The sequence below is a fragment of the Biomphalaria glabrata genome, chromosome 11, assembly GCF_947242115.1.
Source record: "Biomphalaria glabrata chromosome 11, xgBioGlab47.1, whole genome shotgun sequence".
NCBI classification, from domain to species: domain Eukaryota; kingdom Metazoa; phylum Mollusca; class Gastropoda; family Planorbidae; genus Biomphalaria; species Biomphalaria glabrata.
In genome coordinates this window covers 15,297,333-15,320,768 of record NC_074721.1, presented here as the reverse complement: position 1 = coordinate 15,320,768, position 23,436 = coordinate 15,297,333, and the positions used below count along the sequence as shown (strand labels likewise).

Genomic DNA, 23,436 nt, shown 5'->3' with positions numbered 1-23,436 from the left:
AGACATGTGCAACACAAACGTAGCTAACAATGAATGGATTGACAGTAACTTAGGGTTCAAACATTTAATGCAACTAAAGATAATTCGTCGACTTTCACTACTGTCACTACAAAATAAGTTCAAAAAGTAAATACTTCATAAAACTCGCGTATCTCATAAAACGCAATTCTATAAACCAACTTTTAAAAAGTTCATATCCCTAGTTCTTTTATTTATGATTACATTATAATTACACCTACGTAAAGAGGCTAAAATAACTCAAATGAACAATTCCATTTTTCACGCCAAATCTACTCTTATTTCCTAGAGCCAACGTCTCATTCATTGTTGTGTAAATATCATTCTTCATCTGAACTGACACCCTACTTCGAGTTGCCTTACTTAAATTTACAACATTGAAACATTTTTATATGTAAGTGCCAACTGCTGTGTGCTCTTCATAATTAAAAAACAAGATAATACTGCATCATAATAAATAAAAATAATTTTTTTTTTACCCAAAGTACAAGCAGCTTTGTCATGCTGAAGAATGTAGCCTGGTAGACAACCACACTGGTAGCTACCCTCTGTATTATTACATGTCTGTTGACATAATGAGGGTTTGAAGTCACATTCATTATTATCTGAAAAAATAATTACTTCATTATGATTTTATCTAGAGAGTCATGACGAATTATAAGGTATTAGAAATAACAGAATATGAAAAGTAATCATAAAAAATAATTGACAATAACAAATGTAACATTTCACATCAGATTTACTTAAACATAAAGTAAAAAGGTTACAAAGACAGTTTGTGTGGAAACAGGTAAAAAGGCTGGTTGAAAATACTTTGTTTTTGTCTAGAAAGAAATGATGCTAAAGGAGCTAGTAATTAATTTTTGTATATAATAAAGAAAAAAAATGTGATGGTAGTTGTGAGTTAGTAGATGGTTTCGCTAAAAGTAGGATAGGATGGTGGTGGCTGAGCGGTAAAGCGCTCGATTTCAGAACTTTCAAGAGGACTCGAGTTTGAATCCCGACTAGAGCTGAGCTGTATTTTATTAGCCCTAACAGACATTACGGACATTTTTTCCCAGGGGTACCCTTCCCCCCAGGTCTACACAAGAGAATAGACCAAAGCTCAGTGAGCATGTACAAACATGAAAGATGCACTATAACAGACTATTCAACTATATATATATAAGACGGTCCCTGGTTCGAATACTGGTGAAGACTGGGAGTTCTAATTTCGGGATCTTTAGGGCTCCTCTGATTCCACCCATCTCTAACGGGTACCTGACATTATCTGGGGATAAGGCGGTTGGTCGTTGTGCTGGCCACAAAACAACCTCGTTAACCGTGGGCCACAAAAAAAAAAATGGCCTTTATATCATCTGCCCTATAGATTGCAAGATGGCTTTTATATCATCTGCCCTATAGATCGCAAGTTGACCTTTATATCATCTGCCCTATAGATCACAAGGTAACCTTTATACCATCTGCCTTATAGATCGCAAGGTGACGTTTATATCATCTGCCCTACAGATCGCAAGGTGACCTTTATATCATCTGCCCTATACATCGCAATATGACCTTTATATCATCTGCCCTATAGATCGCAAGATGACCTTTATATCATCTGCCCTATAGATCGCAAGATGACCTTTATATCATCTGCCCTATAGATCGCAAGATGACCTTTATATCATCTGCCCTAGAGGTCACAAGATGACCTTTATATCATCTGCCCTATAGATCGCAAGATGGCCTTTATATCATCTGCCCTATAGATCGCAAGGTGACCTTTATATCATCTGCCCTATAGATCGCAAGGTCTAAAATCAAAACATTTGCAGGATATACTTTTTCGAGCTAAACGTTTGAAGAATGAAATGTGTTCTGTGTGAAGCTCATTAACAATGAACTAGTAGCACTGTACACATAATTGGAATTGGACAACTTCAAGATACACTACAATACTAATCTACGTTAAGCTCGCTAAATTTACCCTAAATTTTGCTAATCACATAAAACAAACGCGTTGGTGTCATGTGTGTTTTTGTTATTTATTGTGCCACATAGAAATGTTTAAAATTCACACATATATTTAGGTGTTGCCCATTAATTTTAAATACGCTTTTAGTTGCTACACTTTTAATAATCAAAGTCAAATGGTTCTTTCGTATTGAAATATTTACGCGCTACAAAAACAAGTGCTTAGAAAAAAGTTGATTCTGCAATACTTAAAAGTGCACTACAATGATTGTATACCTTTAAAAACACTTCCTTTATTTTGTACGCCGCCTTGTATAAACATCTATATATATAATTCTCTTCTTTCCTCAAGAGTTTTGTCGAGTAGTAAGAAGTAAAGTAAAGATCACTCTGCGGATAGTCCACAAGAAAACAAGAGGGGTGGGAGAACACGTAGTCACAACATAGCAGGACAGTTGCAATATCACTCTTTTTTTTATTTCTACCTCACGTTAAAAAAAAAGGGGGGGAGGAGTAATCTACTCTGTAGTAACTATCGAGGCGACACAGTACGCTCAAGAGTTTGGACACAATGGAAAGATCACTCTTTTATTTTTCCAACTCGGACAGAGGGAGTTATCCTAGGTAATTTAAGAGCGAAAAAAAAAGGCAATTTTCCTCTGTATATTTCAGGAGATTCGTATGAGTTTTCAAAAGATTTTAATAATTTTCCAGATATTTCCAGGACTTTTTCGTATATTTTGCAATTTCAGGAGATTTCCAGGACCTCCTGTTAAATTGACAGGAGGCCGCGGGAAATCTGTTATAAGTTATAAATGGTTTAATTTAATAATTTATACACCTAAAATTACAACGGGTCCTATAACAGTGCTGGGCCCACTGAGGTCACATAGGTTACAGTGGCCTAAGGTTGGCCCTGCAAAACAGCCACCGGTCGACTAGTCGACTAGTCTCTAATAAAACATAGAGTTACATCTCATTGCAGTTGACTGGTCGTGCGGTTTGAGCGCATGACTGTCGTTCGGGCTTATAGATGGTCCCCAGGTTCAAACCCTGCCCGCTTCTATCCCCAGCCATCCTGCGGGAGGTTTGGACTAAAAAGTAAATTATTTTCAACTCTTAAAGAACATTCGAACCATGTAAAACGTGTAAGAGAGAGTAGTTAGATACAACTAAATCGACCTATAAAATGTAAAGCGCTACCTATGCACTTCTTAGTGGCCTGGTCAAATCTGAAACCAAGTGTACAGTTGCAAGTATAGGATCCCATTGTATTTACACAGGAAAATTGACCACACGCTTTTTGTATCGTTAGACATTCATCAATATCTGAAAAAAAACATATTATGATGATGATAATCATAATAATCAACACTAGAAGTAGAATGTAAAATGTACATCTTTTCAAAAGACATACCTACACACTTTCCAGCTTTATACGCATATTCACTGGGACAGGGGCCGCAACTGTAGTCCCCTGAATGTTGAGGATTATTTTCGGTGCATTGCTGTCCGATAGAGCAAGGATGAATATCACAAACACTCTGAGTTCGTTCGCAATTTATATCTGAGGTAGTGAAAGGCTTTGTAGTTTAACAATTAACTAGGATTTTTGTGAGACATTGAGGTAATTCAAAGAGTATTAATAAAATATAAAACAACAAAACTGACTTTTTACCCCCTTTTTTTTTTAAGAAATTAACATAGTAACATTTTCAGCTTTGACAGTAACATATATATCTCTAGAATTGTTATAGACACTTTAGTAGAGTATCAAAGAATTTCGCTTATATTTATCGTATGACTTACCTTTATATGGTTGATCACATATACATTTTAATTTCCAAAAGTAACCGTTTACATACTCCAGATCTTTCGTTTGGTTACTACATCGGCCATGATTGTTGCAACCAGAACAGACTCCAATATTTACATAGGTTATGGCACTAGAAGCACCTTCCTTATCCACTGCTCTTAGGCTGTGTTACATTTTCAAAGAGCAGAGATACATTAAATCAAAACACACATTTATGATCATCGTTGTAAACAATCTAACTATTAGGCATTCGTTACTATATTGGTAAATACCAATAATATACCCCTCTCCTTTTGGGTCATAAATTAACAAAAAATAACGAGATTGCAAAGAGAGTCTGTGTCCCACAAACTCAGAGGCGGTCCTCGACGGATAAGAAATATTCAAATCGTTTTCCTTGTTTATCTTGAAGATGATTATAGAGAGCCAGTGAGGAAACAAATTGACAATATGTATAGACCCTTTTTTATTTTTACTTATTTATTACATGACTTAATTTGACCGAAAATAAAGTGCTGCTTACATAGGAACCTTTGTGAAATGAGTTTGAATCACATCTAGTACTGTTTTTTTTTTTAGCTAGTATTTTTTTTAAATGCCTTTCAGTCCATTCAAATGTAATGACACCTGAGGTTCTTTGCAAAGCATAAAGGCAATAATGTACATTTTGTTGTCCTTTTTGCACCAGTGGATCCGAGTGGTAAAGTGATTGGCTTCTGAACCGAGGGGTCCCAGATCGAATCCTGGTGAAGATTGGGATTTTAAATTCCGAGATCTTTAAGAGACCACCCAGCTATAATGGCTACTCGGCATTAGTTTGGGAAAAGTAAAGTCGGATGGTCGTTGTGCTGGTCATGTGACACCTTGTTAACCGTAGGCCACAGAAAGAGATGGACTTTACATCATCTGCCCCATAGCTAGCAAGGCAACAATCATCTGCGCCATAAACTACAAGGTATAAATGGGGAACATTTTTTCTGTCTTTTATTTATCACGAACAGAAATTGGTTTTCAATTGGGCTTAGAAAACATTTATTTCCTAAAATATTCTTTAATTTTTTTTAAAGACTTAAATGATAAATGTATCTGACATTCTTACCCAAGTACTATTGGTTCATTTGAGTCTGGCGTGTACTCAATTGTAGTTCCTGAAATTCTAACGTTTGTTCCTGCAGAGACTCCAACTAACTCAAGCTTAACATTTTGAGGATCTTCATCAGAGATATGGACATTTAGTGATGAACTTTGACCTTGATTGACCACCCACATTTTATTAGCGTCCAAACCTGAGATTTGTAAGCTAGGGGGCTGATTGGCTAAGAATAAAAAAGAAGCAAATAGTAGTTATTTTATTTAGAAAAGGATAAAATAAAACATAAAATTGAGAATCCGTATTATTTTAGGTATTGACATTAAATAAATACACGCATTGGTAAAATGTATAGGGTTAATTGACGTTTTTATTTTCATTAAACAATCTTCTAGTAACATAATAAAGCAGAAGTTTGCGAAGCTGGCTAACATATTACTATAAGCTTACGTAAAATGAAAAAGAAAAAGATTTAAAAAAAAATACATTTAAAAAAGAAAAGACTATATCTCAATAAAACAACATAAAATAAAATAAAATAAAAGACCCATTCCAGCGGCTATCGAACACATACTTCACACAGTCAGCTCGATGTCCCGACAACGTTAGCCACTGAACCAAAGCTACAATTGTGTAGATGTACAAATCTTGTTTTATCATAATCTCATAATTTAATGGTAGTTTCATTATTTCGACATGTAGAACTAGATATAGATCTACCTAAACTTCTGATTTAGAACTCTTAAGATTCTAGATCTAGAATCTAGATGTATTTTAGACTAGATTTACGTAGAAATAATAAGCTTAGGTAATCAATAAACTGAAAGCAACATTAAATTTAATAAAAAACTAAATTATCATTACACTACAACCGACCTCGCTATGTTTTACTGACAAATTTATACTTGTATTTATTGTTTACTTTTCAAAAATTTAACGGTCAAACTGGAGTTTTCCCATGGGACCAACGAGCTAGTAATTTGAGGTATTGCAAGAATAGATCTCTTTATCTAAATGCTTTAGCTAAATATGCTAACATAATGTTTATTTTGTAAAAGGTAAACCAAATCAATTCCACCTCTATGAACCTGAGATAATGATCTGATATAATGATCTGCACTTTTTCCTTTCATTTATTTCTTGTAATACTTCATTTTTGCAAAAAGTATTTTTAGTGGGCTTTAATGAAAGTAATTAATGATTTCTGAACAAGACGATGCGCATAATGTTTTGTAAGTTTATTTACAGTTCAGAGATGGTCAAATTTGAGTCGAGTGCAGTTATTCCCGTTGAAAGAGTGTTAAAAAACAACAACAAATAGGCCCAATTTAATTTTAAGATGATTATATTTAAGAAAAAAGAATAAAACGGTCGAACCAATTTTTTACTGTGCAAATTAGGTAGTTTTTTTTACAAACATATGCATACACTATCAAAATTGTGGAAAAAATCCTTAGAGCAATTTTTTTAAATCTCTGTCTACTGAATAGTATAAAATAGTAACTACAAAACAACACTATATGAACATAAAGAGACCAACAAAATATCTCGAAAAATAGATTTGTGTGACACCCATTAAATAGATTTTTTTAAGCTGTAAAGTAAGGCTTTAATCTTGTGAAAGCTTTTACAATTGCCCCATCTAACCTCCAAACTCTTCGTGGGCTCAATAATTACACTGGGTGGAAACAGGACGGATATTTCAAAACGTCTTGTAATCAATCTCATCGTAAAAATGTATTTCTGTATTGTCAATGTGTATTACTCAAATAATAAATATTATAAACTTGTTTTATGTGTCTTAAATTAGTCTGAGAGGAAATTAATATTGTTTTCATAATTATATATGCTTTGGTAAGAATTGCTCTCTCAATGTGGCATCCGCCTATGCAAACATACTAAAAATTATATTACAAATATGTTATATTTTTTTGGTAGGGCGTACATGTCACGTTACTGTACAGACATTTCCCCTATAGAGTTCTAGCCCAGCTCATTACTAAGGTAATCGTTCCTCTATTTAATATTTTATATACACTACTATTTTATACCAATAAAATATTACCTAGACGTTTGCTTTGATCTTTGTAATAGATGATAAATTGTTTCGTCTTTTCAGCCATGACACTGTCACGTGTCACAAAGTAGTCGTATTGGCAAAGTGTGTCATTTTGACAGAAAGACATGTCAAGTTGACTAGTGCTGATTTCATTGGTGTATAAAGGTATGAAAGTAGAGTGATTATGTTTGTAAAAGTTATCATTATTGTGATACTGAAATACCGTCTCTGTAGATCTCACAGCCCCTGGAATAGAAAGAAACATAGTTTTGACATGCATACAATTGAATTAAACGTACTAAATACCAAACAAACATATAGTAGTGACGCAAGCAATCACAGCCAATTGTAAAGTTAACTACTCTGTAGGCAAATAACAGAAATAAAAAAAAAATATACAAGTTTAATTAGCTGAAGAATTTGTTTCAGAAAGTCTAAAGGTTTTCAGGAATTAATGTTTTGAGAAAATCTGTAAAAAATGTTTGAAGAACATTGGTCAGCTAGTTAAAGAAACTAATTACGATGATATAAAAAACTTTCGATAAAGGCATTTGCGTTGTTAGATAGTTTTTACTTTAATTGGCAAAATAAAATTTTGGTATAGGATATTTTGTTTAAGATATTGAAATTTCAAACAATAATTTTTCTAGCATTACTAATCAAAGTATTTGGGAGGAGCTAGTCCGAGACCAGAGAGTATGGAGACAGACTGTACATGCTGGTACGAACTTCGCCGAGTGCAAAAGAAACGAAACTGAGTCAGCCAAGAGAAAGAAAAAGAAAGCTGCCCTGTCAGCTAGCCCTAGGGCAGATGCATATACATGCACTAACTGTGGGAAACTCTGCCACTTCAGATTCAGAATTGGCTAGATTAGTCACTCCTGATTCTGCCCATCTTAAGACGTAACCATAGCCAGTGACTCATATGGGCGCATCCATTGTTTTTCGAGACAGAAGGAGCCATATACATAAATTGATATATACTAACCGGCTACGCCCGTAGATTTCTTACTAAACACTAATACTTATCAAGGCCTTAACATAACCTCCTTTTTATATAGATTTCAATAAACTGGCCTCCTTTTCATATAGATATCGATAAACTGGCCTCCTTTTTATATAGATTTCCATAAACTGGCCTCCTTTTTATATAGATTTCCATAAACTGGCCTCCTTTTTATATAGATTTCCATAAACTGGCCTCCTTTTTATATAGATTTCCATAAACTGGCCTCCTTTTTATATAGATTTCCATAAACTGGCCTCCTTTTTATATAGATTTCCATAAACTGGCCTCCTTTTTATATAGATTTCCATAAACTGGCCTCCTTTTTATATAGATTTCCATAAACTGGCCTCCTTTTTATATAGATTTCCATAAACTGGCCTCCTTTTTATATATTTCCATAAACTGGCCTCCTTTTTATATAGATTTCCATAAACTGGCCTTCTTTTTATATAGATTTCCATAAACTGGCCTCCTTTTTATATAGATTTCCATAAACTGGCCTCCTTTTTATATAGATTTCCATAAACTGGCCTCCTTTTTATATAGATTTCCATAAACTGGCCTCCTTTTTATATAGATTTCCATAAACTGGCCTCCTTTTTATATAGATTTCCATAAACTGGCCTCCTTTTTATATAGATTTCCATAAACTGGCCTCCTTTATACGATCCACGTGATCTACTTTTGAACTTGTGAATTAAATGACTGTTTGTTACAATGAAATAAACTCTCTCTTTTTTCTCTCTTTTCTTCATTTTCTCTCTGGAACCCCATTGTTTATTAATTTATAAATCTGCGTATCGTAATTTGTCCGACATTGACTTTGGACTTAATTGGGAAAGACACGTTAAATAAGACACCTCCCAGACAAATACACAGCATATATGTTTATGCCCCGTAAATTCTAGTATACCTTTTACATATTTATCCGCTCCCAACTGCTCCCTCCTACAACAAAAATGTTAGTCCTACTGTCACAGTCTTAGTTGACATTGCATGATCTAAAGTTCACGTCATGTTAAGAGTTTAAAAGACACGTGGAATTCCTGATGTAGAAAACAGGAAGTAGAATGAATTAAGTTAGACTTAGAGGGCAGTCAGTCAAGTAAAGCAGACAAGTGAAGTCAAGTTAGAAGTCAAGTGTTATTCTTTCGACGGAGTGGTCAAGTATATTTTAGTCCGGGATGGACAGTAGCGACTTAGAAAAGTCTGTAGTAATTTCAGTTAGAAAGTAACTTGTGGGCAGTTGTTGCCAGTGGTCTTTTGAGACATGTATTAGTTGATCTATATTTCTACACAGTGTTGCCCGCTGAGATGCGGACGTGATTTGTTGTTAACGTATTGGATACTTTTGATACCGCTGTCATGCGGATAGGATTATTATTTCTTGACTTGTAGCACTAACAAGGAGTGCAGTATATTGTTATTATTATAGTAAAACGGACTTGAGTCAGTCGTATAGTGCTTGTCTTGTCACGTGTCTAGAGTACTTCAGGAAGTAAGAACCCAGTATTACACCATACAACCGTTCATTGACATTTTTGGTGGCCAGTATGTTGTGTTCTAGACACGCACGGACTCAAAACTCAAACACCACTCAAGCGAAACCAGTCACAAGTATTCAAGTAGATCATCATTGAACTAACCTGAGCCTGCACTTTTTCACCGGTTGACCTGACCCGTATTTACCAGAGTCCACTTTATCATTGACCAATTCGAACTTAACATCAATAGCTTGTATATTTTAAACCTGGTCAATGCTTATTTCTCCACTATTGTCGACATCTTGAGATTTAGCACGGCGTGACATCACCATCGGCAGAAACCGAAGACAGTTGATACATTTGTGTGGGTGAAAAACTGAAGGCGTCGCTCGAAGACAGCTGATACATTTGTGTGGGCGAAAAACTCAAGGCGTCGCTCGAAGACAGCTGATACATTTGTGTGGGTGAAAAACTCAAGGCGTCGCTCGAAGACAGCTGATACATTTGTGTGGGTGAAAAACTCAAGGCGTCGCTCGAAGACAGCTGATACATTTGTGTGGGTGAAAAATTCAAGGCGTCGCCTGAAGACAGATGATACATCGTTTCCACGTGAGCGCTCGTCACCAACTTTTGACACGCTCTTGCATTGTCGAGGTTTCACCTTACATTGCTATACAGAAGGTCCTCCATTTAGACCTCTGTTCACTTATGGTCATTCTAATTTGTCAGAGACTTTACATATTTGGATTATCTAAGCTGAAGTTTTCCACTTAAGTACTGTTGGATTATTTATACGAATGTTCAAGTACTTTTGGATTATTGATCTTTGACATAGAAGTTGGACTAACTTGTACCTATTGGCGCTCTCCTAGTCATCGTTGTACGCCGAAGAAATAACACGTGCCTGCATTACTACACTTACCTTCTTGATTATCTTATTGGATTAATTGGATTATACTTATTGGATTATTTACTTAGTTACCTTACCCATGGATTATTATTGAACTACTCAAGCTGTATTTGTATTTGACAAGCTACAAGAGAGGATTAATCTACATCAGTCTACAAAAGAAAGTCTGTAAGTTATAATTAAGGATTGAATATATACATATGATTAATAAAGTACATTGATTTTGCTGTGGTATAGCAGTAATTGAAGTTGATTATATTTAGAGTTAGTGATTGATAACTCTTGGAGCCATATTAAATTGATTTTCATTTTTTATATTTGTCACTTTAAAGGGCGGTCGGCGTGGGTCTGTCTTATGTTTTGAGACTGAAGCGGCACAATTTATTTGTTCCGTTCCATTTCACTTCATCTGATAGGGATCTTTAGGGATTTTCTGTTTGTTCTCCTAGTCCTAATAAGGTCCGAATAGACTAGCCTTGTTCGGTAGGGACTTCTAGATCACTAAGAAATTTTTTTGTTTAGTCGTATTTAGTTTTGTTTGTACAATCGTAGTGTGATTTCTCTTTGTATTCATATTGTTTGTTTGTGTAAGTCTTGTATTTACATATCTGTGATTCTCTTGTCAAAGTCTTCTTTTTATTGATTTCTTTTAAAGCAGACTGTATTGTTATCTATATTGTTTTTGTGTTCGTCACTTATCCTTCAATTTATCTCTTTATTCTCTCATTAATTAATTTTTTTTCATTTTTTCACTGCACATATAACATGTTACAAAGATATATTTGAAGTAATAATATTGTGTACATATATACTATCACTTGAATTAGAGCTTTATTTTTTCAGCTCTTGTACTTATTTCGTATTGATACATTTCTCATACTATGATCACTTTTTGTGTTGATACATTTTGACACAACACTTGTCACTATTGATTACTCATCTATTGAATCTATTGATGCCATATTCTACATATAACTTTGATTGTATTTGTACACATGACACTTCAAAAGGTCATATGTGTGTTCAAATTTTTGCAAATATGTAAATTATTTTTTCATGAGTCATTTGAACAGAACTCAGTCATATTGGAACCTGAGTATGTGACACTATTTATTGAAATGTATTTTTCATTTTTTTCAAATGTACATAACCTTTGTAAATTGTATAGATTTGATTGTGACATTGATCTTCACTGATGAATTTATTTTCCCACATATCAGTTTTGAAGACTATTTGAGCTTAATCTATGGCTTGAAAAGATATACTTGATGATATGTAATGCAAAGAATGATTTATTTAGAAGAATATTGTATTGATACGAGAAAATTATTGGAGCATTATTGATGGCTCGTGAAGTAATATATTTGATAGTGTGTGATGTAGACACTGATTTTTGAGAAGAATATTGTATTAATATGAGAAAATTATTGGAGCATTATTGATGGCTCGTGAAGTAATATATTTGATGATGTGATGTAGACACTGATTTTTGAGAAGAATATTGTATTAATATGAGAAAATTATTGGAGCATTATTGATGGCTCGTGAAGTAATATATTTGATGATGTGATGTAGACACTGATTTTTGAGAAGAATATTGTATTGATATGAGAAAATTATTGGAGCATTATTGATGGCTCATGAAGTAATATATATAAGGTGTGATGTAATCACTGATTTTTTGAGGAGAAGATTGTATTTAATATGAGAAACTAATGGAGCATTATTGATGGCTCGTGAAGTAATATATTTGATGATGTGTTGTAGACACTGATTTTTTGAGAAGATAGTATTTAATATGAGAAATTTATTGGAGCATTATCAATGACTCAAAGCAATATATTTGATGATGTGATGTAAGTACTGATTTTTTAAAAGAACATTGTCAATATTTTTTCATTTGACCATGTAACCATTGTCAATATTTTTCATCTGACCATGTAACCTGATTGGATAAACTAAGTATATTTGTATACGAGCATTTTTCATGGCTGCTCATTCTTTTGTAAAATTAATATTGAAAGCATTCTTTTGATAAATTGAGAATTTACTTTGAAATTTTGTGTAAAGAAAAAACACTTGCTTTTTAAGTAATGTTGACAACTATGAGTACTGTCTACACAGACAAATATTTTTTTCAAATTGTGAAGTCAAATGAGACAACATATTGGTCTCATCAAATTTTTTGATAGCATGATAAGACATGTGCAAGAGATTATAGCACACATTGTACATTTGTATAAATTATTTTTTTTCTCAAAAGATGTGACTATACACATAATTGTATTGATACTTAAATTTTGAAAGATTTTTGGCAAAATCTTTTTTGAGAGAAAGGGCGTAATGTCAAAGTCTTAGTTGACATTGCACGATCTAAAGCTCACGTCATGTTAAGAGTTTAAAAGACACGTGGAATTCCTGATGTAGAAAACAGGAAGTAGAATGAATTAAGTTAGACTTAGAGGGCAGTCAGTCAAGTAAAGCAGACAAGTGAAGTCAAGTTAGAAGTCAAGTGTTATTCTTTGGACCGAGTGGTCAAGTATATTTTAGTCCGGGATGGACAGTAGCGACTTAGAAAAGTCTGTAGTAATTTCAGTTAGAAAGTAACTTGTGGGCAGTTGTTGCCAGTGGTCTTTTGAGACATGTATTAGTTGATCTATATTTCTACACAGTGTTGCCCGCTGAGATGCGGACGTGATTTGTTGTTAACGTATTGGATACTTTTGATACCGCTGTCATGCGGATAGGATTATTATTTCTTGACTTGTAGCACTAACAAGGAGTGCAGTATATTGTTATTATTATAGTAAAATAAACTTCATGTTGTCTGCTGAACGGACTTGAGTCAGTCGTATAGTGCTTGTCTTGTCACGTGTCTAGAGTACTTCAGGAAGTAAGAACCCAGTATTACACCATACAACCGTTCATTGACACCTACGTACATCTGACTTTTATTCTACTTCTCAATTCAATATTTAATATACCATATGTTGCTTTTCGGCTGTAACATCACACACACATACACACAAACACACACACACACACACATACATCAGCTTTCACAATTTTGGGCCTTTTGTATTTCAATGACAACATAACTTTTTAATATCTTCCAAAATGATCGACTCTTCACCACACTATTTCAGGTTTTGAATCTACTACACATTTGTAAGCTATCACTTATTGGCATAACACTATTGATCACGAGATCTCTTAAACTATCGTACGTATCTGCATTAAATTTTGTTCACAGGTTCCTTTTATCTCTAGGTGATCACTAAGAACCCATTTTGACAGATACGAACCTGACCGCCGCAATTCGCTAAACCGCAAGCTCTATCAGACCTTTGTCTTTTATTTTCAGTATTTCCCGAAAACGCTGCAGTCTAATTAGAAAGCATAAATAGAAATATGTCACACATTCCGTATTTTTTTAAATTCAATTTTTAGAGGCTCCCGGGGAAAAGACGCTATTAAAATTGTGTGGCCTGTCTGTCCGTCCGTTCGTCAGTCCCGTTTAGATCTCAGAAACTAGAAGAGAAAAGCAAAATCGGACATCAGGATATTTTAGATCATTCAAAGTTCTGATGCAATGCCCTTTTTTTCTTTTCCGTAAGTGAACCAATTTTTAAAATTATCATGCAAGCAGGTTTTACATAAAAATACATCACTTTTCAATGAAAAACTTCATGGGAGGTAAACCAAGCTTTATTCATATATTCGCGCATTGGTACAAAAAAAATTACATGTAAGGTCACAATGGAATAGTTATCAACGAATCATTATAAAATAAATTTTCCATTTATGAACTAACTCATGGAATAGAACACTGATTCGAATGTTGTTTTTAAAAAATAATTTTAATACCAGCTTGGTTTTAGTTGAAAGTTAAAACGAAACATACTACTTTTATAGCGCGTAGTTTTGACATTTCCTCATTATAGGCCTACACTTGACAACAATGTAAATGAGACTCAATAGAGGCCAGATGTAAATCTAGATTTAGATAAGACTAAATGCATGACGCTTAGGACGTAATCATCTTCTTTTTTGAAGTAACGTCTGTATTATATAAGATAAGATAAGACTAACAAAGACATAACAGACACAAAAACGCCTTTGTTCCCACGGCAATCAAATCATTAAATACAATTCAACTATAAACATTGCACATGTAAACTTTGAATGAGTCTGTTATAAATGAATATTTTGTTTTCTTTTGTTAAAATGTTTTTGTTTGGTGCAATGCGCAAATTGTAAAGATTAATATTAGTATTTGTCAGGGGGAGGTATGGCGAGAATGAATGTTAGTTTGATATTTTAGTATGATTGTTATATCCCCTTGTTATGAATGCAAAGTGTTGCACGTGTTGTGAACTGAATTATTAAGTCTTCGTTGAATGTGCAAGATAGTGTTTTAGTAAGGTCTTGATTAGTAGTGTTAGTAAGTGTATCTAGTTGCTATTATTTAACCAAACCATACAAAGTATTTTTAAATTTATTTTTATCGAAGCCTTTTCATTGTATAAAATTATTTAATTGTTCATTAAATTAATACTTTAAAAAATGATAAATACTCACATTCTTTCATTATTGAATACTTATGTGGTTGTGGTAAATAGGCTTGTGCACTACTCCTATCTCGATATTTCAGGTCGTCACTTGGATCTCCATTATAATATCCCAGAAGACCTATAATACTTCTATTTAGATGTTCATCAACTTGGACCTTGAGTTCTAGATTTTGTTTTCCAACATTTGCTGTCATTGATACACCTGAAAATAATATAAAATGTTTTAGATTCACGTAATATATAAAATGAATAAGTCTTTTAGACTTTTATGTCAATAATAAACAAGGTTACAAAGACAGTTTCTGTGGAAACACAAACTCAAAATCGGCTCCCGAAGTGGTCCATCCAGCCAGGTAAAAAGGCAGGTTTCAATTTTTTCAGAACGATTATCAGAATGATTTTTTAAAGGCAAATAACAGAGAAGAATGGAGAAAGAAGGTTGACCGATCTTGTGTGGTGCGCCAACGGTCCAGCAGACCAAGGGATAGGTGAAAATCAAGGTGAAGTAAGATGTGAACCTGGCCAATTGATGTCATATAATGATTAACTTATTAATCTAATTGTTTTGTAAATGGTCAATCTCATATTCAAAGCCTCGAGGAAAAAAAAAATCTATTTCTGTCCTGCGTCTCTGCAGTTCACGCGATAACATGAAAACTATTTATTAATTGTTGTTTTAAATTATATTCCACTTATATGCATATTAGATAGATTTTTTCTCTTTTTTTTTTTTTTTTTTTTAAAGTAAACATTTGTTTTGTTACCGTAGTAGTAAATATGACAGAACTTACTTAATTTTGACAAAAAATCTAAACTATTTGCTTAACTCATTGAGTGCGGAACTCTATCCCATAGACGGTCTGTCTGCCCTAAATGCACGGAACGTCTATCCCATAGACGTTCTTACCCTACCTTTGTTTCGTTGCATTTTTAAATTAAAATTTTTAACTGACAACAGTGGAACTATTTTTACTTTATAAAAGAGTTCTTCATCCTTTGTTTACATAGAAATGAGAAGCTTTTGGCTTTATTTAGACATTTATTTATTACTTTTTTTACAATGTAAAAAAAACGTCGCGCCATGACTACGCTATTCCAAGACACACCCACAATGTTGACTACTGAAGAAACTTTATAATTATTCTAAAATTTATCACAAATAAATAGTAATAATGAAGAATTTGATCTAGATATATAGATTAGATCCAGGTAGGTCTAAATTATTAGTAAATTTAGCGTATTTATATCTATATTATTAGTATTTAGATCTAATACTATTATTGTCAGTAGGTCAGGTGTAGTCTGTAGATCGAGATTGACTAGATCTAAGCTTTTATCTATAGACTTGGACTCTAGATCTAGATATATCTCTAGATCAGTGTTTCTCAAACTTTTTTGTCTGGCGGCACAGTAAAAAAACTACTAAAATTTCGCGGCACACCACGTAGAACAACAGTTGTTTTATAATAAAAAAAGAAAAAAAAAAGATTTTACCTGTTTTGAGTTATTACATTTAATGTGAAGGGTGTGCCTGTTTTATAGAGCAAATGGGATCTAATCAAGACTCCAGAGTTGGCAAACAAACTCGCATTTCATCGTCTGTTGTAAGAAGTCTCTCTCTTTTATTAGACTTGCTGAAAATCCAAACTCACAAAACCATGAAGATGCAAATGGAAGAATTATTTTGATCGCTTTTAAACTTATTGCAGGATATAACTTTTTAATTGAAATTTAAAACACATCCAGGCTTTTCTCGGCAAAACTTAAGAACTGCATCGCTTTTTAAATCAATGAGCTGCTCTGCTTCTTCAGTTGTCAGATTTGTAGCTTCATTGTTTCCAAATGGATAGCTGACCCATCCATACTCATTACTTCCAACTGTTATAAAGTAATGCTGCAATGCTGACTGTAGGTGTGTCAAAGTTTCCAGAATTTCGGGGGTGATTTCTTTATTTGAAGAACATTCATTGTAAGTAGGAAAGCAGTCCTTTCGAGATCTTACTTTGCCACAAAGACAAATTTTCACCAAATGACTTCAGTTTTGAGGATGCAGTGATGATGGTTTCCGATGGTCCTTGAAGACTTAAATTCGATGAATTTAATTTGTCAAATAAATTAGAGAGAAATCTCGCCTTAAAACACCAGATCTCGTCATGAATAGAAATTCCAAAGTCTTTTTTTTCAGCCTCCAAGAATGAAATCAGCTCAGCCTTGAGTTGGATGACACGCTTTAACACATTTCCCCTGGAGAGCCAACAAACGTTGGTGTGATACAGGAGACATTTGTAGTCTGAATCCATTGCTTCACAGAGCTGAGAGAAAAGTCGGGATGCAAGCGGTCGAGATTTGATAAAGTTTACAACTTCCATCACTTGATCCAGAGCAGACATCAAATCTTTCGGCAAAGATTTGAAGGCAAGAGCTTCTCTGTGGATCATGCAGGAACAACTAATACATTTGGATTTTCTTGACGCACAAGAGTGACGAATCTCTTTTTATTTCCTTTCATGGAAGGACAGCCTGCGGTGCCAACGCTGACACAGTTTTTCCACTTTAGTTTGAAGAGCAGAATGTTTTCGTTCACCACTTTGAAAATATCTTCGCCTTTGCTCATAGTTGGTAAGTCTTTGCAAAATAAGAATTCGTTGACACATTTTTCATTCTTTATGAGCCGAATAAAAGCTAGCAGCTGGGCTTTGCCGCTAACGTCAGTGGATTCATCAACTTGAAGAGACCACAGCAGAGACACTTCATCAACAGTCACGTCGAAGTGTTCGCAGATTTGACCTTGTAAATCTGACGATAAGTCTTCAATTCTGCGCAAGATAGTATCATTTGACAAAGGAACTTTTAAAACTTTTTGGCGGCTTCGGGTCCAAGGATAGTTTCAACAACTATTGCTAAAGCTGGTGCAATGACTGATTCAGCCTCTGTGTAGGCTTTCTTGCGTTTTGCTAATATCTAAGCAACCTTATAACTTACAATCAATCCTTTTACTCGCAGCTTTAGATAGTTCGTAAGTTTATTAGCTTGTTTATTTTGTTGAGCCCTGATGTTTTCGAAATATTCCTTCGGTTTCGCTTTTACAGCTGGATGTTTTGTTTCCAAGTGTCTCTTCAATTTGATTGAAACAAGCGCCTAATTCGATAGAGTTGCATTGCAGATCAGACAGAATGGCAATGGAGCATCTTCAGGTCCTGAAGATATGGAACCATATCCGATGACATCTTCTTTGTAGCTTCGTTTGGTTCCTTGCTTTTCATTTAACACTTTCGCAGTTTCTTTCTTGGTAAAGTATTTCTCCATGGATAACAATGAATAATGCTTATTGATAATTTGTTTTTATTAACATACACCTAAACAATTTACATGAAACACATCGCTTATTATTATCGTTTCCAATTCAAGAACTGCTGTGCATTTGCTAAGGCGGTCTACATTTGAGTCAATATATGTATAGTGGACAATTCCATAACCTGAATAGCTAACAGCCCTTCCCGTTACTATGGAGCGCTCCACTACTATTACTGGTCGTTGTAAGAGGAGATGTCATCGCAACGTAAAATAAACATTTAATAGTAGGCAGGCCTGTGTAACGCTGCACGTGCTGCGTTCTGAAAACTCCCGCGGCACACCTGCAAATCTTCGGCGGCACACTAGTGTGCCGCAGCACACAGTTTGAGAAATACTGCTCTAGATCTAAGCTTATGGTAAATAAAAAGAAAGGAAATGGTAGATCTACATCAAATAATCATCCACTGTGGGCATTTTTTCCCCATATTCTTTTTTTTTTTTTTTAGTAATGTTTATCGGTAAAAATCTACAACATCATGGCTATGCTTGTCCAAGACACACCCACAATGTTTACTACTGAAGAAGCTTTATTGTTTTATTTATACTTCTATGAATTGTAATAATGAAGATCTTGATCAAGATTTAGCATAGGATGAAGCAGACTTGGACATTATTAGCATTTAGATTTAGATCTAGTATTGCCTTATACGCTTAGGCCTTAGCCTTAGACTATAGGGCTAGGTCTTGAATGTAGATCAAGGTTGACTAGATCTATGCTTTTATCTTTACACCTTTGTAGATTCCTATAGAACTAAGCCTAAGATAAATGAAAACAACAGAAATGGCAGATCTAAATCCAATATTCATCCACCATGATGGGCCTTTTCTTGGTATATTTTCTAGCAATTTTTTTTAGTATTGCTTTTTGGTAAAAATCATCACCATCAATATACTGGTTCAAGTTGCACTCCAAAAGGTTTACTACTAAATAAAAGTAAAATATAAAACTATTCTAAATCCATAATTTATCACAAAGGAACAGTAATAATGATCTATTAGATGTCTAAATCTTAGGGAAAATGAATTAGGATTTTTATTGTCCTTCATCTAGTTAGAGATTTAGGCTTTGATCTCTCGCTAGCCTATGTCTTGCACTGGTCTAGTATTAGAATAAAAGATGTTCTAAGCAAATAAAAAGAAGACAAATCTAGATCTATATCCCATTGATTCAAATGTACATAATATTTGAGTGCATTTGGTTGATAGATTTAGTACTGGTATCTATTGTTATTGGTAGTAATGAAAAGCGCAATAATTTTCACTTTTTTTCAGACTAAAAAACCAGGTAAAAATAATAATATAATCAATGATTCATCATCTTTTATTGACTGTTTTATCACATTTCTTTTTGAAAATGCTGTAAATAGTCTAAATATGCTGTTTCAACAGTAATACAAAGAACAAAATCTAAATTTAGGTCTCAAAAGTTCAAAAGTTGGCATCCATTTTTTTTCTGAGTGTCATATTATTTAGATTATAATTTGTATCTTATATTTAAATAGCAAAATGTTTACATTTTCACATTCTCCATTCATTTACCTTTACTTTGATACCAAATATGTTACTATAGCATTATTGGTACTTAAAAAATAAATTTTTGTTTTAGCCATGTTTGGAACATTTTCTTATTTTTTTAAAAAAAGTAGCATTTTTTTGAAAAAAAACAAACACCGCAGTCAAAGAGTTAAATGTGTTAAAAATATAATACACATTCATCTCTCTTTCTAAATAGCCTCCCTTGTTTGTTACTATTAATAGTAAATAGTAGTAAAAATGGTGTACTTTTTGTGAAAAAAAAATGCTTACATACTTGATTTAAAAAAAAAAAAAATTCGCTTTTAGAAAATAAAAAGTAGCTGTTGCATCAGAACTTTGAATGGTCTAAAATATCATGATGTCGGATTTTCCATAAGTTTTCTAGTTTACGAGATCTAAAAGGGACGGACGGACGGACAGACCACACAAAATTAATAGCGTCTTTATTCCTTTCGGGGACCGCTAAAAATTAAAACGATTAATTAACATGGTTACATCTAAATTATAACTAAACCCCGAATAGGTCAACTAAGGCAGGCAAAAAGACAGGTTTGAATTATTTCAAAAGCAACGAAGAACAAACTATCAACAATTACAACCACCGCAGTTCCAAAAAGAAGAGTAAAATTGTTGACATGATACCACAGGATCCGTAGATTCATTAACTCTTTTTCTCCGTAATTATTTACCACATTCTGGTGGAATCAACGCTGGTATAGTCAGTTACGAGAGAAAGAGTTAATGATATTATTATTATATTTTTAATAATCATTTGCATTCAATGAAGTTGTATGGTTCATTGTGAGCCTTGCCTAACTGATGTTATTGAATGATTATCCAATTGATATATAATTTAAGGCCCAATATTTGTTCAAGGCCTCGTGGAAAAAACGTTTCCCTTTCGTTAAATGTTTCCTTCCGTAGCGCACGTGTTCTGTACTCGTACGATATGAAATACTGCTTAATAAATGACGTTTTAAACTATTTTCAGCTTAATTCTCTTTAAAAACAAAAGTATACATTTTATTTAAAATGTAAGTACCTAGAATAACAAAAACACTTAATTTAGCAATACAAAAATTAAAAAAAAATTATAGTTAAGAACCAAAACCGCTTGCATAAATGTTTTAAAAATACACGGAAAATTATTTCCCTTAATATAGTCTCCCCCGTATTTTACTATAAATAATAGTGAATAATTGTAAAAATGGTGTATTTTTATTTCATGATACTGGATTTTCAATATTGCGATCTTAATAGGACCGCTGGACGGATAAACGAACGGACAGACCATACAAAACTAGTAGCGGCTATTTCCTTTTTGGAGGTCGCTGAAAAATATTTTTTAAATCACTCACTCTTTAAATTACTATTAATGCTAATAAGCATAATTTTAATTTTGCAAAAAAAAAAAATATGTTAACAAAAGAAAAACAAGATTACAAAGACAGTTTGTGATGGAACACAAACTCAAAATCGGCCCCCGAAGTGGTCCACCCAGGCAGGCTTCAATATTTTCAGAAAGAACATCCAAATGAAATTATATCAAAGACAAATGAGAGATAAGAATGGAGAAAGAAGGTTGACAGCGGTACAGCAGATCAAAGGATAGGTGCAAGTGAATGCAAAGTTAGATGTGAACCTGGCCTAACTAGTTCCCCTTTCAGACCTTGTGGATTATAGGGCAGATGATGTAAAGTTCATCACCAGGATTCGAACCCGGGGCCCCCGGTTCGGAAGCCAAGCGCCTTACCGCTCAGCTACCGCGCCTCTCCTGGCCTAACTGAAGTCTTATAATTGGTGTAATTGTTTTGAAAAGGCTCAATCTCTTATTCGAATGCTCAAAAGAAAATTACAAGAAATGCAATTTTCGCAATAAAAAAAATGTACGATAATGAAGTTTACAAGATTACTATTCGTTTTAATTTAGGTTTAACTTATAATGCATACTAATTAGCTTTTTCTCTTTAAAAAACTGCTTGCATAACTGATTTTAAAAATGAGATTTTTCGCTTTCAGAAAAAAAAAGTAGCCGTTGCATCAGAACTTTGAATGGTCTAAAATATTGTGATGCCGGATTTTCAATATCTTTTCTAGTTTACGAGATCTAAACGGGACGGACGGACAGACATTTCGCACAAAACTAATAGCGTCTTTTCCCCTTTCGGGGGCCGCTAAAAATGACGTCTATGGTTTATAGTAAGAATGACTTATACGGCTCCTTTAAATGAACTAATAATTTGAAAGATAAATTACGAGAATGTCATCATTTTATTTATTGGTCTTCAAGGATTGAGAGTATAGAAAAATACTATATAAAAGTTAATACAAACAAAATAACTATTTAATATTCTAGTCATTCATGCTAAAAAGAATTATGAATGTATATTTATTAGTGCATTCTACAATTACAACGTGTACTATTTATATTGTTGATTGTTATATTAAGCTAAAAATACTGTTAAGACCTATACATACAATAATGTATATTTACCAGAAGAAAATGTTGCAGTCACAAAGTCTTGATTATCTACAATCTCTCGAGACACTCGAAGGTTCTCAGAAGAAAAAAGAAAGTTAGAATCCCTGTAGAAATCTGTTGTGTGGTCAACCCCATTGACCAATAGGATCATCGCTGATTGAAAAAAAAACAACATCATAACGAAAAGTCACCTACTAAAGTTGGTAGCTTATCATCTAAAAGTAACATATGGTGTCTATAGTTGTTACAATATGTATGAAGACTAAATGTTATGTACTCTTGTTATCCAACGCCAGTTCTACTTGAAAACTGTAACTTTCTTCTTTAGCAGCGAAAGCCGTAAACACAGTGGCTTTAGCTAGACTTCCATTTATTAATTGTCCTCTTTCTGTTCTCCCCTAAAACACATACAAGTAATTTAATTAATTAATTAATTAAAAATATAGACATTTAGATAGAGCTATTTAAACTCTTTGAACATCTTCAAAATGTATTATATATATAAAACGACGACTGTTAAAAAGAATGTTAATTTGAGGAAACCTTTAAAGTTTAAAGTAAAGAGATGTAAATACCTGTAACGTAAAGTCCCCTCTGAAATTGTACATCAAAACAAACTCTCCCCAACCATACATGGTATACGTCCAGCCATCGAAAGTAATGATATGTGGATCTCCGAAGCCATAGGCTGTTGTGAAATATAACACTACCTATTTAAATGTTTTTATATGAACAATAATGATAACTATAAAAACAACAATACAACAACTACAAAGTGTAACAGTATTTACGAAATGAGATCGTGTCGAAAGTCTAGTCGATACTTTTCTATCGTTAGTTCCAGTAACGACCCGATACCACAGGATACGGAGATTTATTAATGTTATTATTATTACATTGTTAATGTTCATATGTATTTACTGAGCTGATAGTTACGAAGACAAAGTTAAATGTGAACCTGGCCTAACTGATATTATTTTAAAAAGTATTTAAAAATACTTATGCATACAATACTTCACGTGTAAAATATGAAACACTACTTATTAATTATTGCTTTAAATTATAATCGACTTGTATGCATACTAAATATATTTGTCATCTTTAAGGAAGAAGGCTAACATTTCAATTAAAATGTAAGTTGATAC

The 23,436-nt window shown here is 33.5% G+C and overlaps 1 protein-coding gene across 5 annotated transcripts in view; it reads right to left on the bottom strand.

Annotated features, from left to right (window-relative positions):
- The window catches only part of LOC106063092 (mucin-like protein), a 100,596-nt gene that overhangs the window by 48,788 nt on the left and 28,372 nt on the right, over nt 1–23,436 (bottom strand). For all 5 annotated transcript variants that reach the window (XM_056003633.1, XM_056003630.1, XM_056003632.1 and 2 more), the window contains exons 9-18: nt 22,867–22,979; nt 22,569–22,689; nt 22,304–22,444; nt 14,927–15,121; nt 6,949–7,188; nt 4,893–5,109; nt 3,787–3,956; nt 3,395–3,544; nt 3,181–3,306; nt 498–623 (exon numbers count right to left, since the gene is read on the bottom strand). In XM_056003633.1, the coding sequence (XP_055859608.1) occupies nt 498–623; nt 3,181–3,306; nt 3,395–3,544; nt 3,787–3,956; nt 4,893–5,109; nt 6,949–7,188; nt 14,927–15,121; nt 22,304–22,444; nt 22,569–22,689; nt 22,867–22,979 (1,599 nt within the window). The remainder of the gene's footprint in view (nt 1–497; nt 624–3,180; nt 3,307–3,394; nt 3,545–3,786; nt 3,957–4,892; nt 5,110–6,948; nt 7,189–14,926; nt 15,122–22,303; nt 22,445–22,568; nt 22,690–22,866; nt 22,980–23,436) is intronic.